This window comes from Scylla paramamosain, chromosome 4, assembly GCF_035594125.1.
Source record: "Scylla paramamosain isolate STU-SP2022 chromosome 4, ASM3559412v1, whole genome shotgun sequence".
NCBI classification, from domain to species: domain Eukaryota; kingdom Metazoa; phylum Arthropoda; class Malacostraca; order Decapoda; family Portunidae; genus Scylla; species Scylla paramamosain.
Genome location: NC_087154.1, coordinates 14,479,520 through 14,500,744, shown reverse-complemented (window position 1 = coordinate 14,500,744; position 21,225 = coordinate 14,479,520). Strand labels below are relative to the sequence as shown.

The 21,225-nt window shown below is 37.0% G+C and overlaps 1 protein-coding gene across 1 annotated transcript in view; it reads left to right on the top strand.

Moving 5' to 3' along the window:
- The window catches only part of LOC135099768 (electroneutral sodium bicarbonate exchanger 1-like), a 118,982-nt gene that overhangs the window by 28,453 nt on the left and 69,304 nt on the right, over positions 1 to 21,225 (top strand). The window contains 2 exon segments of the mRNA XM_064002281.1: positions 4,896 to 5,128; positions 13,944 to 14,088. Of these exon segments, the coding sequence (XP_063858351.1) occupies positions 4,896 to 5,128; positions 13,944 to 14,088 (378 nt within the window).

The following is a 21,225-nucleotide window of genomic DNA, read 5'->3' as shown; positions in this document are numbered from 1 at the left end:
TTTGCCTTTTCCTAATTCCATCACCTTGCATTTCTTTGCATTGAATTCCATTTCCCATTTCTTACTCCATTTATATATCTTATTTAAATCTTTCTGTAATATTTCACAATCCATATTGTTTTCCACTCTTTTCAATAATTTTGCATCGTCTGCAAACAGACTTATATAACTGTCACCCTCATTCACCATATCGTTGACATACACCAGAAACATTAAGGGGGGCTAAGACTGTCCCCTGTGGTACTCCACTTGTAACTCTACACAATTCTGATTTTTCTCCCTTTATTACTGTTCTCATTTCTTTATCCCTCAAGAAGTCTGTAATCCAATTCAGTGTGTTTTCTTGTAAACCCCCTATATTATTAATTTTTCATAGCAGTCTCTGGTGTGGTACCTTATCAAATGCTTTTTTAGGTCTAAATAAACACAGTCTGCCCAACCCTCTCTCTCTTGAATTATATCAATTGCTCTACTAAAAAAGCTCACTAAATTCATGACACAAGATCTTCCACTTCTGAAACCAAAATGTCTGTCAGTCAATCTATGTGTTTCTTCTAAATAATCCATCCATCTGTTTTTAACTATTCTTTCCACTATTTTTGTTACCACACTTGTTAGGGACGCTGGTCTGTAATTCAGTGGATCTTCTTTATTACCTCCTTTAAAAATGGGCACAATATTGGCTCTCTTCCAGTCTAGAGGAATTTTTCCTTCCTTAAAGGAACATACTATGGTATTGTGTATACCTTCTGCCAGTTGTTCACAACATTCCTTAAGTATCCAGTTGGACACTTCATTTCTTCCTTGAGCCTTATTTACATCCAAATCTTTCATAATTTTTTATTTCACTTATGTCCACCTGTATCTCTCTCATCACATTGTCTCTGTGCCATGCTCTTTCTCCTTCAAATTTGCTTTCTTTGGTAAATACGGACTGGAAGCACTTGTTCATTAATTCCGCCTGTAACCGTGTATCTTCGTATGTAATGTCATCTTTTGTTAATTTATCTATGGTTTTCCTGTTTTTCATCTTCCCATTCACATATCTGAAGAATAACTTCGGCTCATCTTTGCATTTGTTAATTATATCTTTCTCATAATTCCTTTCTTCATCTCTCAGGATTCTGATATATTTGTTTCTTGCCTTCTTGAAATCTTCCCATTTCTCACTTCCTCCTTTTTTTCTCCATCTATTCCATGCTGCTTCTTTTTCTTTTCTTGCTGTTATACATCTCGTATTAAACCAGTGTTTTTTATTTTTCACTTCCTTTGTTTTGATCTTTGGTACATATCTACTGACCCCTTCATTATAAATTTCCATGAATATGTCCCACTTTTTCTGCGTACTGCTTGCCGTGAACAGTTGTTTCCATTTAGCCTCTGCAAAATATTCCTCAACCTGATAAAATCTGCTTTCCTGTAATTATATCTTTCATTCTTGTAAATTTCATTCCTATTTTCTACTGGACCACTGCCTATACTGAATTCAATTAACAGATGGTCACTTTTACCTAGTGGGCACTGATAATTTATTCCTTCGATGATGTCCATTTCCTTTGTAAACACCAAGTCTAGCCTTGATGCCTCTTCATTACCCCCAAATCTTGTATTTTCTCCAATCCATTGTCATTGTCATTATTAAATTTAGAAGCACATATCCCCATGACTCTCCTCCCCCATCCATGGTCCACTCTTCCCAGCATGCCTCCTTGCAATTAAAGTCATCCATAAGTGTTATATTATTACTCTCTGTCAGTATTCTCTCCAAACAGTTACTAGTATCTCTTTAACAATAATTTATAATCCTCTTGTGTCCATGCATTTGTCTGGGGGTGCATAAGCCACTCCAAATTTCTTCTTCCTTCTCCTTTCCTTTTTGTTTGAATTTCTTATTACTTCTGCCGTTTCTTCTCCTATTTCAACCTCTTCCACTGTTATACTCTTCTTTGTAAGTAACATGACTCCTCCCCATTTCTTATTATTTCTATGTTTTATCCACACATTATAATTACTATTACCAATTCTTATATTTTCTGTTGTCTCATTTAGTTTAACTTCAGTAATACCCATGATGTCGGGCTGCTTTATCTTAATATAATTATTCAATTCTCGCAATGTTGATATTAAACCATTTATATCTGTATATGCCACTGTCCACTTTTTATTTTTCCATACATTATTATTTTTTTATTTTTATTTTTTTTTTTTTTTGTCTGATACCACTTCCTGAGCCTCTCATCTTTTACCTTCCAATAGAACTTTTTTTTCTCTTCCTCTGTTCTGTTCTCATTTTTTGCCTTTGCTTCTTCTATTAGATCACTTACCTTGAGTCTCTCCTCATTCATGTCCCTCTTTATCCAAACTTTCCTGTATTGCTCTGTCTTGTCCAGTTTCCACACATTCAATATCACTTCCATGGCTGTTGCTTTTGCCCTAAATTTTACTTTCAGTGGACATTCTCCTCCTTCTATATACTTCCCCAGTCTATGTATTTCCTCAATTTCACTTATCCAGTCCTCCCCTTTTCTCTGTACATTTCTTACAGTGTCCTCTGCTACCTTTTTTTGTTCTCTCTCCCTCTTGTATCTTACTGGCTCTGTTTCCTCTTTTAATCCATGTATAACAATACATTTCTTTTTGTCTACTGTGTCTCTTACCATCGATTCCTTCTGTTTGATCACTTTCACAATTTCCTTGCTTAAATCTGTCTTTTCCTTCTTTTGTGCTTCTATGATTTCTGTAAAGTTAACTTTTTCTTCCTCTTTTTCCTTCCTCCAGATTTGATGTTCACTTTTCATCCCTATCACTTCATTTTCCTGTTTTTTAACAATGTCATTGTTTTCCTTCAATTTTGTTTTTAGATCAGTGCATAGTGTTTTCATTTCTTTGTTTTCCTCTTCCAGGTCATGTTTTCTTTCTAATTTTTTTCACTCTTTCAGTGAGGTCACTGATCATCCCTTCCATCAAAACTACTTTCTTTCCTTGCATTTTATCATGCAGTTCATTATCTTCCTCAAATCCTGGGAGTGGTGACCCCATTGGCAACACTCTGCTCCCACCTATGGCATCCACCTTGCTGGAGCTTTTACTCATTTTATTACCTCTGTTATTACTTAAATTTTCCCTTGTTTAGTTATTTCTTGAGACAGAACAACTCTAATTGAGCACAGCTCCTACCTGGGAACACATTCTAGGCTCCTAGTGGTGGCCATGGTCAAACAAAATCTTTCTCTGCTGGACCTTGGGTCACTGCTTGTTTACTCGAGGACGACATGTGTGTGTGTGTGTGTGTGTGTATACGTGAAATGCACTTTTTTTTTAATAATGTGGTTATGTCTTAACATAAGCAACTTTGGATGTGGTCAACTCAAGCCTTGTTGTGGCTTTGATAAATAATTATGTCAACAATGTTTATGCATAAAATCTGCAGTGTTTTATTGTTTGTGGCTAAAATACACTGTATGCTGGAAGTTTCTGCTTGGTCTTAGGGTATGCTGGGCTGCATTAACCTTCTACCTTGTATTTGAAGATGGGGAGAGAATGACTGGTGGCTTTTTTATATAACTCATATGCCTTCAACTAAAGTTGATTCAGCAATATGATATAACTACATTTCATATAATATACCTTTTTACTTTTTTTTTTTTTTTTTTTTTTTTTGTACATAAGCCTTCAACTAAAAGTTGATTTAACAATATGATATAACCACATTTTTGTAATCTATAATTTCAGGCACATTTTCTAATTTATAGAGAACTGTTAAGAATTCTTTTAGTTTTGTTAACAATGTACAGTAGGGTACGCAACAACTCATGGTCATTATAATGTAAAACTGTAATAATACACTGAAATTTTAATATATTTAATCAGAATAATGAACCAAAACTGGCATAAAGAACTTTCCACTTGTTCAACCATTAGAATTTTAATAAAAATTCAGTCAGAATTATGAACCAAAGCTGCCAAGACGAACTATCCATTCATGCAAGCACTGAATTTTTTTATAAAAAATTAATCAGAATAACAGAATTAACTTACCAGCTGTGCGAGACTGCTCCTTACCTCTCCGCCACCTGTCCCTTCTTCCCTTTTTTTCCTTTCCTTTCCCTTCTTTTGTCTTGTCTCAAACCTCATTCCCTGTCACCTCCCCTTCCCCTTATCTGTCAGAGATAATGGACAAGGGAGTGATACTGCACTCTCTCTCTTTCTTTCTCTCCCCCTCATTCATTTAATGTCATTTTCACTTCATCCTTTCTCATTCTTTCTCACACTCGTATACATAATTCCATTTTCATTCTCAATCCCTTTCATTTTATCTAGTAATCCTTAGGATTGTTCTTACTTTCACACACAGAGAGAGAGAGAGAGAGAGAGAGAGAGAGAGAGAGAGAGAGAGAGATGCTGACAGTAGGTAAATGTGACCAATATTTGTCAAAATAGCACGAAACTCTGGGTGACTATGTGCAAAACTCAGGGTAGTAAGAATTTAGGACTAGGCACAAAACTCAGGAGGGTACTGTGTATATTTGTTATGTTACCTCAAATGTAGTAGTGAAAATGTGCTCAGTTTATTTGTTTTTTTAATTGTGGATTTTCTGTGTTACTTTCTGGTTCCTTGGAACCAATTTATTTTTTCCTGTAGGTTCTTCAGTCTCCATAATGCACATTTGCTATAATGAATCCTACTTTGGAATGAATCATATTCATTGTCGCGTACTCTACTGTATATATTTTCATTGTATCCTTATGATACAGTAAATACACAGTCAGAAAAAATACACAATGTAAATTGTATGATATATTGTATTTCTTCTAGAAATCTACAGTAACTGTAAGAAGTGACAAAGCTTTCTTTAGAAAACTAATGATGTTTATCTCCCCAATGGCACCTGTAGCAGTAAGATGGACAGTGGAGGACAAGCAAGCTCCCCTGAGGAAGAACCTCCTAGGGATCCAGGTTTGGCCAAATACCATTCATACACCAATGAAGACTTGGAAGGACATCGTGCACACTCCATTTACTTGGGTGTGCATGTACCAGGGGCTCGTCGAAGGCCTCGCCACCGCCATCACCGCCACCATCACCACCACAAGAGTTCTTCTAAGGATGGCTCTGAAAACCGACCAGGTTAGTGTAGTACTGGCACTTCTTTTAGAATTAACGTATTTGTCAAAGGGTGTAAAGTTATTAATTAATATGCAAACTGCTGGTTAAAACTATTGCAATTCAATGATCATTAAAACTAGGATAAAATATAGCATGGTCTGTTTTATACAATATAGCTTGCCCTATTCTAGAAAATGCAAACTTTCCTTTAGATTTACAAAAAGTATGAAGTATAGCTTGTCCAAATTGGTTATTTTCATGGTGATATCCAAGGATGAATTCTTGGAAGATGCTGAACAAAAATTTTACTACCAAAATTTTCAAGACAGCAGCAAATAACATCTTTATTTCATCATAACGGTTTGGTACATGGACCATGTAATTTTTAAGGATCTAGGATAAAAAAGACAGTGTAAAAAATAAAAAGGAAAGTAAAAAATATACATATGCATATGTATATAGGGAGGGGACATATTGACATTATTGTTCAGACCAAGAGACAGTTTCTTTATGTCTCCTAATCTGAACAACAATGTCAGCATCTCCTCTCTTTATAACTTGATTACATATGCACATGTATGTTTTTTACTTTTGTTTTTTTTTTTTGTTTTTTTTACACTGCCTTTTCCATCCCAGATCCTTAAAAATGGAATGTCTCTATGCCAAAACATCAGAAAGAAATAAAGATGCTATTCACTGCTGTACTCACTGTGTTATTTATCTTAAAGATCCAGTTTCCTACCAACTTCCCTGTCTCAGATACCAAAATATTCTACAACATGATTTATTTCAGCACAGTATAAATTTTTCACTTCATATTTTTATCTTGTTTGTAGAATATTTTAAATTCAAATTATTTAATCTTAATACTGTGTATATTTGAGGTTGATAATGTATAGCAGAAGCACCATTATAATTGCATAAATCCTACTTCCAGTATTTAGTAATTACCGTTAAGCTGCAGTATAGTGGCCCATTTCATAGGGATAAATTGCAGAATGCTCTCAATGCACTTAATAGGACCAAGCATTATTTTCTTTGTAAACAAGTATGAGCTTCTGCTGATTTTTTAACACATAACACAGTAGTTAAAGACAAATACACATAATTTCTTAGTTCAAAACTCTTCAAGAGATTGCTACCAACTGCAGAACACTACTACTGATGGAAAGGTAGCTACAAGGGAGAATTGAGTAAAAGTCATATATTTTTGCTGAACAGAACTTAGATTTATATCAACTTGTATTGATATTTAGAGTAAATGTTGCACATGAATTATTTATAAAATTACAGTAGTATGTTTTAGAAATGGAAGGAAAACTTTAGAGAGTCTGGGAATCAAAACAATAGAAAGGAAGTTTGAGGAATTAGAGCGGTCACCATTTCTAGGTACAGGTTAAATGTAGGCAAACTTCCAGCAAGAAAGAGAGGTAGATGTTGATAGACAAAGTTGGAAGAGTTTGACCATGCAAGGTGCAAGCATGGAGGCACATTTTCAGAGAACAATAAGGGGGACCCCATCAGATCCATAAGCCTTCTGAGGATTAAGGCCAGCGAGGGTATGGAAAACATCACTGCAAGGGATCTTAATGGGTAGCATGAAGTAGTCAGAGGGTGGAAGAAAGAGAGGAAAAATCTCTGAATCATCCAAGGCAGAGTATGAGTGAAAAGTTTAGTTTTAGAAATAGATGAGATGGCAGTGGTGCCATCAGGTTGAAATAAAGGAGGAAAAGATGAAGAAGGAAAGTTATCAGAGATGTTTTTGGCTAGATGCCAGAAGTCATGAGGGGAGTTAGATTTAGAAAATGTTGACATTTTCTGTTTATGAAGGAGATTTTTTTGGCTAATTGGAAAACAGACTTGGCATGATTCCAGGCAGAAATATAAAGTGCATGAGATTCAGTTGATGGAAGGTTCAAGTACCTTTTGTAGGCTACCTCTTTTATCGTGTACAAGTGTTAGATAAACTTTTGGAGGGTTTAAATCAAGAGAGTGTGGAATGTATGACTTCATAGAAGACACTATCACTTCTGTTATGCACTCAGCACACAGAGACAGGTCTCTGACACAGAAGCAGTAGTCATTCCAAGGAAAAATCAGAATATTACCTCCTCAATTCCCCCCTCTTAGCAGAGGCAAAATCCCAGAGACAACTCTGCTTCTTCACTTTGTGGGATCCTAAGGAAGGATTGGAGTGATAGGACAAGGTACAGATGAGGTTGTGATCAGAGGAGCCCAATGAAGAAGATAGGGTAGTAGCATAACCAGAAGGATTAGAGGTTAGGAAAAGGTCAAGAATGTTGGGTTTTTCCAAGACATCCTTTTCTGGAACTTCAGCGATGATGATGATGATAATAATAATAATAATAATAATAATAATAATAGTAGTAGTAGTAATAGTAATGATAATGATAAAAGTTTGCCAAAAGCTCACATTTAATGTTTTTACTTTTGTGCAATAATGATTAATGCATTATAAGATATAGTCTTATCATGTTTCTCTCTCTCTCTCTCTCTCTCTCTCTCTCTCTCTCTCTCTCTCTCTCTCTCTCTCTCTCTCTCTCTCTCTCTCTCTCTCTCTCCTCTCTCTCTCTCTCCTCTCTCTCCTCTCTCTCTCTCCCTCATCCTCTCTCTCTCTCTCTCTCATTTTCATGCCAGTTTGCTTGAGTAGCAACTGGTTAGGAATGGCTGAGAAGTTTATACTAGCTACAAGTATAACGGTTATTTTTAAGCTAATTGTGAAGTATTTATTTCTTAGTAATTTTAATCAAAGTTAAACATAAATTTGCTATTTCTTACTGCTTAGATTTTGTTTGTGTTGGGCCATTTCCAGCCATTAAAAGCATGCATCATCATAGCATGTGTTTTGATAACCTGGAAGCTCTTTCTTCACAAGTGCCTTCTCTCTACTCTGCCTCAATGTATCATTACTTGTAAATAATTCCCATGCTGTGTTGACTTGACTGTCATAGCCACTGCATTATTGAATATATAAACTGGATTTACGGAAAAAAAAAGGCCAGTGTTTTCTTAGTCTTCAGTAATACTAGTATCTCTTCTTCACTTTCTCCCACCTTTTTATATTCATCTAGATGGCACCACTACCTTTATTTCTAAAACTGAATTATTTTCTTAAGCTTTTGCTGACATATCAACTCTGGGTTTGTTTCTCCTTTACTTCCATCTTCTGATTATATTTTACTTATTTCTGAAATTCTTCATACTAATGCTTTCCATTCCCTCTCTAGCCTTGATCCATGAAAGGCTTCCTATCATTCTCCATAAATGCAATGTGTTGTTATGCTTCCAATTTGCTTGGTAAAATTCTTTCATCTCTGTTTGTCAACATCCTTCTTTCCTTCTCACTGGAAGCTGCCTGCATTTAACTTGCTCTTAAGAACTTAAGAGTGATTACTCCAATACCACAAACTACCAATCTGTAGTTTGTTTTCAAATCTATCCAAAATACAGTGTTTCTTAATCACTTCTCTGCTCACAGTCTTCTTTCTGAACATTAATATGGATTTTACAAAGGATGATCACCTGCCAGTCTTCAAGCTTTCCGTACTGGATCTTGGTCACCCTCTCATGGATTTTTGTGAAATCTTTGCTGTTGCCTTAGATAATCAAAAGCTTTTAATATGGTCTCACATAAGTCTTTATTATCAAAACTTTCTTATTAGAGTCCCTATCTATCTCTCTGTGTACCTTTATCTCAAGTTTCCTTGGGCTATTGTATTTTGGTTGATAGCTACTGTTTTTTTTCTAAATCTTGACAGTGGAGCTCTATAGAGCTCACCCATATCACCGTGGTGGACCCTCTTTGCCTATCTACTCTTATACTAATGGTTCTGCTCTGCATTTCTTGGTGTCATTTATGTAATGACAAGCTTATTAGAAATCAGATAATTTATGAGATGATCAATCCAACAGACATTTAATTTTCTTTACATTCAAGGGAGGCAGAGCAAAAACAATGAAAAAAGGCCCTCTAGTTTTCTATCACTCACAGAAAGTGAAGAATTCCAAAGGAAGAACCAGCTCAAGAATGGAGGTGCCTTGAAACTCCTTTTTTTAAGGAAGGCTAAGTCATAGGAAGGGAAAAATACAGATTTAGGCAATGGGTTTGAGAGTTTATTATTAAAGAGAAAGAAGGAGTGAGGCTGCTTGTTAACTGTTGCATTAAGGAAATAGATAGAAGGAATGAAAGTGAATAGAAAATCCTGTCCCGTGAGGCCACAGGAGTAGGGAGGCATGCAGTTCATAAACTCAGAAGAGGAGATAGTCTGAGGATAGTGGTAAAATATAACAAGTTATGCAATACTGCACCAAAGTGAGAGAATTTGAAGAGAGTCAGTCAGAGGAGGAGCACTTAACTTTTGACCTTTCTATAATTTGTAAATGGAGCATTTACTTTTACTGTCCAATGGCTCAAAAGCAATTCCACCATCTGTCCACTCATTGCAGCCTTCCAGACTGCCATTCTTTTTTTCAGTAATCCTCAACTATCCCTCTCTTCTAAACTAAATATACTTGGGCTATCCTTTTCTGAAAATCTCAGCTGACAATTACACATACCATTACTTGCTAAAATGGCTTTCATGAAGTTAGGTGTTCTGTGTTGTCCTTTCCTTCCAGTTGCTAACTCTATAGGGGGCATAGCTGCTCTTGTATGGAATAAACCTTCCACATAGGGCAAGAGTCAAGTTGTACACTCCTGCTAAATGGTAGATAGTCTACAGCTCTTGATCTCATCAGCTCCTCATCTTTTACTCACACTTGCTGCTGTAGTGTTGCATCTCTTACTATCTTTTACTGTTAGTTTCATGGTTACTGCTCTTCTGAATTTGCTAACTGCATGGTTCCACTTCTACTGGGGCCTCACTATACAAGCCTTTCAATTCATTTTCACCCACATTCTGTCCATCTTACTAATGTGAAAGTTAACCAGGGTCTTTAACCTTTCATCACTTTCACTCATAAATTTTGTTTTTGTTTATCCTTCTTGTATCATGTTTTGAAAAGACACCTCTGGAGCTAAGTTGGCCAACCTCTTTTCACTACAAATCTTTGAGTGGAGTAAGATGATTAGATTCTCTCTCTCTCTCTCTCTCTCTCTCTCTCTCTCTCTCTCTCTCTCTCTCCTCTCTCTCTCTCTCTCTCTCTCTCTCTCTCTCTCTCTCTCTCTCTCTCTCTCTCTCTCTCTCTCTCTCTCTCTCTCTCTCTCTCTCTCTCTCTCCTTGACACACACATGCACATTGAGAAGTCAAATTTGATTTGACTTTGGAAAGTTCTGACACACACATGCACATTGAGAAGTCAAATTTGATTTGACTTTGGAAAGTTCTGGTTCATAAATATAACATTCATGAGTAAAATGTTAGTTTTCAAACTACTTAATGTTGTTACTAAGAAATACAAAAGAATGGGGAATTGTCTTATGTTGTATTATGTACCAAATAGTATTTTAGTCACTTAGCAAGTTAGCATTGCTGTGTTTCAACTTTTCACAAAGTAGAACTAATTTAAAGTAAACAGATGATCTCTTGAGGTTCAGTGGGCAAAGAGAGTGAGTGCAAGGATATTTTGCAAAAAAGTTTTTGAATACACTCCAACTAACCTCACTCTAGTGAATTAGGTAATTACTTTTCCTGGATAATGAAATAATTTCCAGGATTTATTTGTTGTGTACATTGTGTATGTTAAATATTGTTTTATGTGGTCAGTTTGAATATTGGAGGAAATGTTAGAATTTCAGTTGAACATCTTAACGTGATTCATCCAAGTAGGCAATTTGTATTCTGAAAATATGTATTTACATGGTAAAATATTAATGAAATAATAAGACAGTAAACAATAAAGAAACAAAATGACTGGCCAAACAAAAATTAATATCCTTACGAGGTCAATCGCCATTACACTGCTCTCATACCACTCAATCATTGTCGCTGCAGTGATGATGGAGTCCTCCATCCTCTTGCCAGGAACCATCACCTTCTTTCCTGATATCATAGCAAGCACAGGAAAAGCAGGAACAGAATACATGAATAGTAATGCAAGTCATAACACCATAGGAGAGAGCACACATGTGGCAGCAAAGAGTGAGGCAGGTGGACTGCTGGCAAACTGTGTTGCCAGACAGTCTACTCTCAGAATCCATAAATAGCATTCAGGAAATAAACCCTCCAGAACACCATTCCATGCATGTCATTAAAAACAGGCTGAGGCAAATTAAAAACTATATTTTCATGCAGTTCATGTCCTGAAAAATTAATGTTCAGACTTGTTTGTGTTCAGAAGTTCTGCTGTATGTGTAAAAACTGTAGGTTTTCACTTGCTAGTCAATGCATTACTCTTGGTAGTATATTATACAAGAATATTCAGCATCACATAATCAAGTTCTGTTGATTTGATCCTCCACAGTACTTTAAAGTTTTTTACTTCAGAGAAATTGTATTATTTACTTTAAAAATGCTTCTGCAGTTAATTGCATTACAAATTACAAATTATTTTGATGAATTGGCTATGGTTATAAAAATATAAGTTAGTCTTCATGACATAGCTTGATGGTAGCCTCCCACTCCCCAGCAATGCCAACACTGGAAGAGGACTGCCCTGATGGTTTCTCTTGTACGTCACCTCGGTCCAGGCCAGCCAAAAGGGACTCCCACAAGAACATGATTCCTCTTGAGCAATACTTTTATGTTTCATGGTCAAAAGTAACAGATTTCAAAAGATGAATTATAAGTGATTACTTTCTGCCTAATAAATTCGTTAATCAAATCTCAGATACCTCCCTTTGTGGGGAATGTCAGCCTAGCTATAGCGATAAATATACACTTTCTGCTGTGATATATCATTTCAGATATGAAAAGTAGATGAGCATGTAGAGAACAAGCACATCTCTCTTTCATGCTGTACAGCTTTGTCTTCTCTACACATTATATTGTGAAGTAAATGCTACTTGACCAGTAAAATTCAACCTTCTTAACTCTAAACATGGTATGAGGGAATCATGGTCTAGGTATTCCCTCATGAGTGAGCCTTGCCTTGCTGGTGCATGATGCAATACATATTGATAACATGAGTGACTAGATTCTTGTCCCATGAAGCAAGATTTTCCCCTGTCTAGAATTCATTTTGGAAGATTTGTTTTTACAAAACACTCGTATTGCTGGAACAAGATTCACTCACTGGTGTTGTGTCTGTCTGTCAAAATTTGTGTTTAGTGAGTATATCTGCTGCTTGACAATAACATTGTGTGGAATTTTACCAGTTTTTGTGTATACTGTATTTAATATCCACAAACCAGGAAACATATTTTTCAATACCCAAAAATGTATTGCACCACTGCATACACACCTGTTCAAATAATAAGTTGGCACACATTCTCTCTCTCTCTCTCTCTCTCTCTCTCTCTCTCTCTCTCTCTCTCTCTCTCTCTCTCTCTCTCTCTCTCTCTCTCTCTCTCTCTCTCTCTCTCTCTCTCTCTCTCTCTCTCTCTCTCTCCAGCAAATGGCCACTCTATAAGATGTCAATTCTCATATGTGTGGTTTCTTTGTGGTTGGCATGGAGTGATTTTATGACTTACCAAAGATATGAACATTGTTTTGCTTGAATTAAATGGCTTAAGCTTAACAAGCATTATGTGCAGGAGTGAATATGCTAATATATACATAGGCTACATATCAGTAATACAGGGATTTATAATACTACATGTACTTTCTACATTCACTGTTCTGTGAAAGGGGATAAGGATAAAGGAATGTGAATCCCTTCACCAACAAACCTACTTTCCATGAAACAAGGAAATGGAACCCCATTTATAGCTGTTTGCTATAACTATTTTACTTTCTTTTGTTGCTTTATGCCTTTCTTGTTTTCCAGTTGCCTTCTTGTTTGTGGTGGGAAAGGCAAGTTTTTGTAATGGGGATAATATTACAACCAATTTGATTAATGTAAGATTTGTTTATGATTCTGGTGTGCATAGGTAGCCATTTATAAAGAGACAAAATGAGAAAGCAGTCATGTATGTTTTTTTTAAATGGTAGACTAACCTATTGCCATGTTCATGAGGTGCACAATACTAGTAAACTGGGAGTTAAACTCATGGGGTACTTTATAAACTCTAAAGTGATTTTAGACTTTGTACTCAATCTTTAGATGTGCTTTCCTGGGATGGAGTGTATTTGTCACTTGCCTTTGGCCCATCATTTGGATAGGATTTTAAGTCTGTGACAAAGGAGGGTGTGTAACTGAGCAACTTGAATAATGAATTGTGCAAATGGAATAAATTGGAAGGAATGGGGAGAGACCAGGAGAATGTTTGAAGGTTGTTATGATGGGAAGATTCCCTTAAAATGAGAGGACAAAGTGCTGGAATCCTAGAGTAAAAATAGGGATGAGAGGTGGATGGAATGCGAGCATGGAGTGAACGGGCAGGAACAAATAGAGACTCTTATGATCACCGTCTTCAGAGAGTTCCAAGGAACAACCATAAACGTGAATTAAATGAGAACAGTAGCTTATAGCAAAATTCATTAGCCTTAATGGAAAACTTCAAAGATACCTTCACACAGAAATTTTTAATATTAAACATGTCTGGTTCATAATCTCTGTTTAATATTGTATGCATTATGTAAACTCAGATGTGCATTATAAGAAAGGAAATGAGATTTGCTTTTCCTTAGTTTTTAATGTGCAATCTTCATTTGTGCTCATATGCACAAATATATTCATTACTTTAATATACATCCTTAAGGAGATGTATATGTCCCAAAAATGAAAGTTTAATCAAATAAATGTTTCGCTTAATGTAACACTCTGTTTTTCACAGTGACTCCCCCTAGCCAACGGGTGCAGTTCATCTTGGGCGAGGATGATGATGATGATGGCACTCACCTCAGCCATCCACTCTTCAGTGAGATGGAGACACTCACTGAGATGGAAGGTGGAGAGCTGGAGTGGAAGGAGACTGCTCGGTATGTTGTGGGATTATACCATAAAGTTGAATCTTGTAACTGAATGCTATGGGGAAAAGACTAGTTCACATAAATTCGATATGCAAATAACTGGGATTTACTCTTCAAAAATTTTCACTGTACATAAAGAAGGTTCTTTCATTATTTTCATTTATGTATTTGAATATCCATGGAAGAGGACAAAAGCACAAGGATGATGTGGGCAGTGGGAAAGTGGGTATAATTAGATATGGATGTGTGTATGAACCTCTAAATGCAAGAAGTCAAAATCAAAATGGGGGAAGGACATGAGGAAATTTTGGAATGACCTAAATGAGTGCCTGAGAAAGACTGAAAGAAGAAATGATAATTTAAGTTTATATGAATGGAAACGTTGAAAGTAGTGAGGTAGCAGGTATAATGAGAAAATAAGGGAGTAGATGGAGGAAATTAAAATATAGAGCAATTGGAGAACACATGTGCTGTAAGAGGGCATGGAAAAGGAAAGTAGTGAACAATAGAGTCTGATTAACTATGTTAGATCGCAAGGTGAGAAGGATGTCAGGATCACTTAAGCTGCTGTAGTTGAGATTAAAACAAGGGATAAATGGGAGTGTGGTAGGAATAATGGTAGAAGAATGAATATGGTGTTGGCTAATGAAAGGATGGACAGAATGGAGCATAAGTATGAATGTGAGGGAAAGGTATGTGAAAGACTGAGAGAAGCTAGGGAAGAGAATTAAGTATAAAGTATTTAAATATGTTGTGATTACAGTAGCAACAAAAGTGATAGGGTATAGAAAGCTTGGAGATAAGAAGTGGAAAACTGAGATTAAGGGGGCCACAAAAGAAAAGAGGAGAGCTTGTGAGAAAAAGTTGCTAAAAAAAATATACCACAGAACATTAAAGTGAAAAGAGGAATGGAGTACAGTCTTGGAATAGGATGGTAAATAAACTAATCAGAGAAAGTGAAAGAGTAGATGAAGAGTTTCTAGGATGGTGAGTGAAAAGTTCACTGAGAATAAGTTCTTGTTTATGAAGTGAGAGAGAGAGAGAGAGAGAGAGAGAGAGAGAGAGAGAGAGAGAGAGAGAGAGAGAGAGAGAGAGAGAATGGTGTTCTTGTAGATAGCAATGATGAGATGGAAGGATCATTAAATGAATGAGTAGGCAGTAGAAAAAGTGTTTAGTATAAGTATGGAAACAAGTCAAGAGTGTATGTTTATACAGTGAAGAATCAGTTCAGAGGAGGCAGAAAAAAACCATGGCTTTAGTGTAGCAAAGGTTGTAGATTGGATGATTTTGTCATGTGATGCAGCTTGATTGCAAGAAGAATTACCAGATGAGTGGAGGAAAGCAGGCTTTATACCTATTCATAAGAGTAAAGTTTATAGAAATGAGTATAACAATTATAGGTAATTAAGCTTTGATTTCCAAATACCCTCCTATGGCTTCTATCCTTCTTTCTGTAACTTCATCTCAGGTTTCCTTTCTGACCATTCTATTGCTGCTGTGGTAGACAGTCACTGTTCTTTTAAATCTCTTAACAGTGGTGTTCCTCACGGTTCTGTCCTGTCACCAACTCTCTTCTTATTATTCATCAATGACCTTCTAAACCAAACTTCTTGTCCTATCCACTCCTACGCTGATGATACCACCCTGCACTTTTCCACATCTTTTCATAGACGTCCAACACTTCAGGAAGTAACCATTTCACACAGGGAAGCCACAGAATGCCTGACTTATGATCATTCTAAAATTTCTGATTGAGGCAGAGCAAACTTGGTATTGTTCAGTGCCTCAAAAACTCAATTCCTCCATCTATCAACTCAACACAACTTTCCGGACAACTATCCCCTCTTCTTCAATGACACTCAACTGTCCCCCTCTTCTACACTGAACATCCTCAGTCTGCCCTTTACATATAATCTGAACTGGAAACTTCACATCTTATCTCTAGCTAAAACAGCTTCTATGATATTAGGCATTCTGAGATGTCTCCGCCAGTTTTCTCCCCCCCCCCCCCAGCTGCTAACTCTGTACAAGGGCCTTATCCATCCATTTATGGAGTATGCTTCACATGTCTGGGGAGGGTTCCACTCATACTGCTCTTCTAGATAGGGTGGAATCAAAAGCTTTTCGTCTTATCAACTCCTCTCCTCAAACTGACTGTCTTCAGCCTCTCTCTCATTGTCACAATGTTGCATCTTTAGCTATCTTCTACAGTTATTTACATGCTAACTGCTCTTCTGATCTTGCTAACTGCATGCCTCCCCTCCTCCCACAGCCTCACTGCACAAGACTTTCTTCTTTCTCTCACCCCTGTTCTGTCCACCTCTCTAATGCAAGAGTTAACCAGTATTCTCAATCATTCATCCCTTTCTCTGGTAAACTCTGGAACTCCCTGCCTGCTTCTGTATTTTCACCTTCCTATGACTTGGATTCCTTCACAAGGGAGATTTCAAGACACTTATTCTTCAATTTTTGACTACCGCTTTGGACCCTTTTCTGGGACTGGCATCTTAGTGGGCTTTTTTTTTTGTCCTTGGCCAGTGTCCCTCCTACATAAAAAAAAAGTTTTGCTTAGGGTCTCAGGAAAAGTTTATAAAACAACCTTTACTGAAAGATTAATGGAAGTAGAGAAAAGAATGATTTCATAGAGGAAAATATTTTGAAATTAAACTAATAACTGCAGTTAGTGAAAAGATGTATGCAGTTTCCACAGACTTAAGAGAAAACATGACTAGGATAATTGTTAAGCAAGCCCTTTAGAGTGTTATTAGAATTTTTGGTTAAAAAAGGGTAGTTGTTGGAAGAAATTTATTTTTTTTATAAGGAAGCAGGTGAAGGAAGAACTTGGAAAAAAAGTTTTGTGTGTAGTAGGAGGAATGAGACAGGGTGTTGTCTCCATAATCATTTAATATTCTTAGAGATGGTTGTTCAAGGTGGTTTCAAAAGTTCTGATACTAGGGTTATATGCTCATTGGGACTGTTTGAAGGGGATGGCTCCCAAATCAAAATCAAGTAACTACTTGATTGTATTTAGGTCATCTCAAGACTTTTTGAAACCACATCATATGACAGAGATGAGAGCTAAGTAGAAATTGTTAGTGTATGGCTGAAAAAGAATTAAGTGAGATTGGCTGTAGTAGCATGTATATTTGCACATGACAGTGTCAAAGAGTGACCCTCAGATATGTGTGTGTGCCAGCAATGGGAAGGTGAGAGATGGTTATGTTAGGAAAGAGAATATAGAACATGAAAAGGTTTAAGGACAGTGTTATGTAAATATAGTAAGATGAATGGGTGAGAGGGTAGTGAAAAGTATTATGTTATAGGAAGAAGATATGTGTATGGATGGAGAAAGAGAGATTTAAAGAATCATATTCTCCTGCCAGCATTGACTCAAGGATTAGAGATTTGGATATGGAATAGAGCATAGCAATTAAGAATGCAAGTTGTGGAAGTGATTAATAAGGTAGGAGGATGAGAGCAATGGAAATATCAATGAAAAAATGCAGTATGAGCATGTGTACAAGTAGGGTGAATTGTGGAGTGGTGAAATAGGTAAAAAGAAAAGTGGTGAGATAGTATGACATCAAGCCATAGAGAGGATTAAAGATAAAAGTTTGTGAAAATAATTGTCAGTGAAATTGAAGCTCGTAATAGAAAAAAGCCACTTGAAAAGTAGAAAGATTAGATAAAGGAATGCACATATGAAAGAGGTACCAGTAGAGAGCAAGTGTTTGAATAAGAAGAGTGGATAAGGAGACTCTTCTGCTCTCTACCATGTTTGGTGATGCTCCCAGAGGAAAGAAAATGTCAGATAGATAATTCATTTATAAACTGAAAAGTGAGTTAGATTTTATGTGTGTGTGTGTATATATATATATGTATATATATATATATATATATATATATATATATATATATATATATATATATATATATATATATATATATATATATATATATATATACACACACACACATACACACATACACACACACACACATTGTTGCAACCACAAATCCTGCCCCTCTCACAGTGGTCTTTATCTCAGCTCACTTCCCCAAGTCCCAACCTACACAACTTGGTGTGGGGCTCAGCTGCAGATTACAAGTTTCTTCTGGACTCTTGCACTCTGTATACAGACTGTCACAACACCAGGTTCTGCTCCTCTTCCTGGTTGCCACTACCTGGGTCAGCCTCCCTACCCTGCCTCCTGTGCAGTGTAGTGTGGAGCTCACATTCACCTCCACAGGGTCCTTCTGGCCTCTTGTGGTGAATTACACAACTGAAGTCGCCAGCCTGTTCCACCTCCTACTGGCACAGGAACACCATGACTGCCAAATCACTCCAGCAGCTGGGAAAGAATAGCCAGCCATGTTCTAGGAAGGGACAGTTATGACAAATGAGGTATAATACCTCATTGGATAAATGCCCACAGTAACGGACCACCCACATCCAACAAAGTATTATATCCTCCTGTGGATCAGTGTTGTTTATAGCCTCCTGGAAGACAGGCTTCAAGCCTATCTCCCACAAACCAGCAGAGCCTCTTTAGAAAAAAAAAAAAGCACAGGAACACAGTAACATTTAACAAAACAACGAGTACACAAACAAGCTGCCCACAGACAGAAGGGGAGGGTCTACTGATTGCTCTGAAATGTCAATACTTGAGTAGCTGTCAAGGAGTTGGTGCACTAACATGGGACACCAAGCAGGAACTGGCACACTAATCTGGCTTGGCATGATACACCCAGTCAGTCTTACATGGGTGTGTAGCAGAGGCGTTACTGCCACTAACTCGCATACAGCCCTATCTAATTCTCACATTCTAATCTGCCAGGTTTCCTTCTTGCATAAGTACGTCCTCTCTGCTTGGTATTGTCTATCTGACTGACATGTGAGAACAGAAGCTAACTATAGTGGAACCTTGGTTCTAGAACTTAATTTGTTCCTGAATGCCGTTCGAAATCCAAAATGTTAAAAAACCAAAATTATTTTCCCCATAGGTATCAATATGAAATGGATTAAACCATTCCCAGACACCAGTCTGCACTGTCTTAGTGGTTTATGACGGATGCTTCCACAACCAAGGTGGCTGCTTCACAACATTTCCAGCTCACAAATTATTTATCCAGAAAGGATGTATTGAATGAACTTAGCGGCACAAAACTCATCAGAAGATATTGTTTAGACCATGCAGGTATTCTCCTTGTCACCGATCTTGTGAGGGAAGCCTCATAGAGGGACACAGAGAGAAGCAACCAACTCACTGCCAAAAATGAAGGTGATCATAACGTTTAGACATCTTGCTGGTGGGAAAAGCTACTGGAAAAAATGCAGTTTTGCAGTAGTGATGGTATTGTGGGTCATCGAGAGAGCCACAGGTGGCTTGGGATACAGTAAAATCCCTCTTATCTGGCATCAACAGGACCACCGACATGCCGGATACTTGAATAGAAGTGAAATTATGTCTACAATCACCACCCTACACTCACGCATCTTACCATAACAAAGATTAGCTGATCTGATCAGCTGCTTAAGTGTAAGCACAACACGCTTCCTCTTTTCTACAACTTTAGGCATGATGAAGGCGTCAGGCGATAAACAGTGCACATGCGGGACTGAGTCACTGAGTAAACACAGTGCAGTGGGCCGCGGGTGACGCGAAGCAGTGCGCTCTGGTGGCAAGGGGACAAAGTATGCCTCGCGCGGGAATTTTAATCGATTTTATGAGTACACATTGATTTTTTATTGATTTTAAGGCTCGGGGAAAAATGTGCCTGATACTTGAAGCTGCCGGATACTCGAATGCCGGATGAGAGGGATTTTACTGATTTTTTATTGATTTTAAGGCTCGGGGAAAAATGTGCCTGATACTTGAAGCTGCCGGATACTCGAATGCCGGATGAGAGGGATGTTACTGATTTTTTATTGATTTTAAGGCTCGGGGAAAAATGTGCCGGATACTTGAAGCTGCCGGATACTCGAATGCCGGATGAGAGGGATTTTACTGTATATATATATATATATATATATATATATATATATATATATATATATATATATATATATATATATATATATATATATATATTGTGAGTTGTACATGCTGACCATTATACCATCCAGACCATTATACCAGATATATATTATTACAAGGATGTACACACACACACACACACACACACACACACACACACACACACACACACACACACACACACACACACACACACAAGTTCCTAGTAGGTGACTTCAGTGCTAAAGTAATTAAATGGGAGGAGATGGAAGTGAAAGAAAATGTCATAGAGTGAAGAACTTATGCATACCATGATGGTGAATACAATGAGACAATGGGTGAACAAGCCTACAAGATGCAGAGGAGAAGAACCATCACAATTGGACTTAGTGTTTACAAAAACCCCAGAAAGTAGACCAAGTATACATTGTCTGAGTCCAATGGGAAGAAGTGATCATATGACAATAGAAATGGTACTACAGGAGGAAACAGTGTTGCACAGGAATGAACAGTTTAGAAATGGGAGACAGAACTATGCTAAGGCAAACTTTGCAGAGCTTAATAAATTTTATTGAAAAATTAACTGGAAGGAGCTATTTGAAGGTAAAGTAGTGCAAGAAAAATCTGAGATATTTTTGAGGAAGTATAAAGAGGAGGTGCAACAGTTTGTGCCAAGTTATGAAGTGAAAATTGGGAATCATGAATTGTATAATGCCAGGCATGTAGAAGCAAAAAAGAAAAAGGACAGGGTATGAAAGAAAATGATGAGACAACTAAACAGAAAAGCTAGAGAAGAATACAGAAAGACAATAAATGAATGAAAATAGTATAATAAGAAGAGAAGAAAGAAACTTTGAAAGCAACATAGTAAGAAAATGCAAGGAAGAACCCAAACTCTTCTACAGATATGTAAACGAAAAAAATTAAATATAAGGAGGTCATAAACAATTTTAAAAAGGGAAGGAAGAATTTATTAAACTACTGAGATGAGTGAACTAATGAATGAGAGTTTTCAGTCTGTGTTTACAAAGGAAACGGAATATGTGGCACTGAAAGTGGTATCACAGAATGAGGGAATACAGGAGATAAAAGAGCCAAGAAATCAAGAAATTGCTGGAAGAGCTGGATG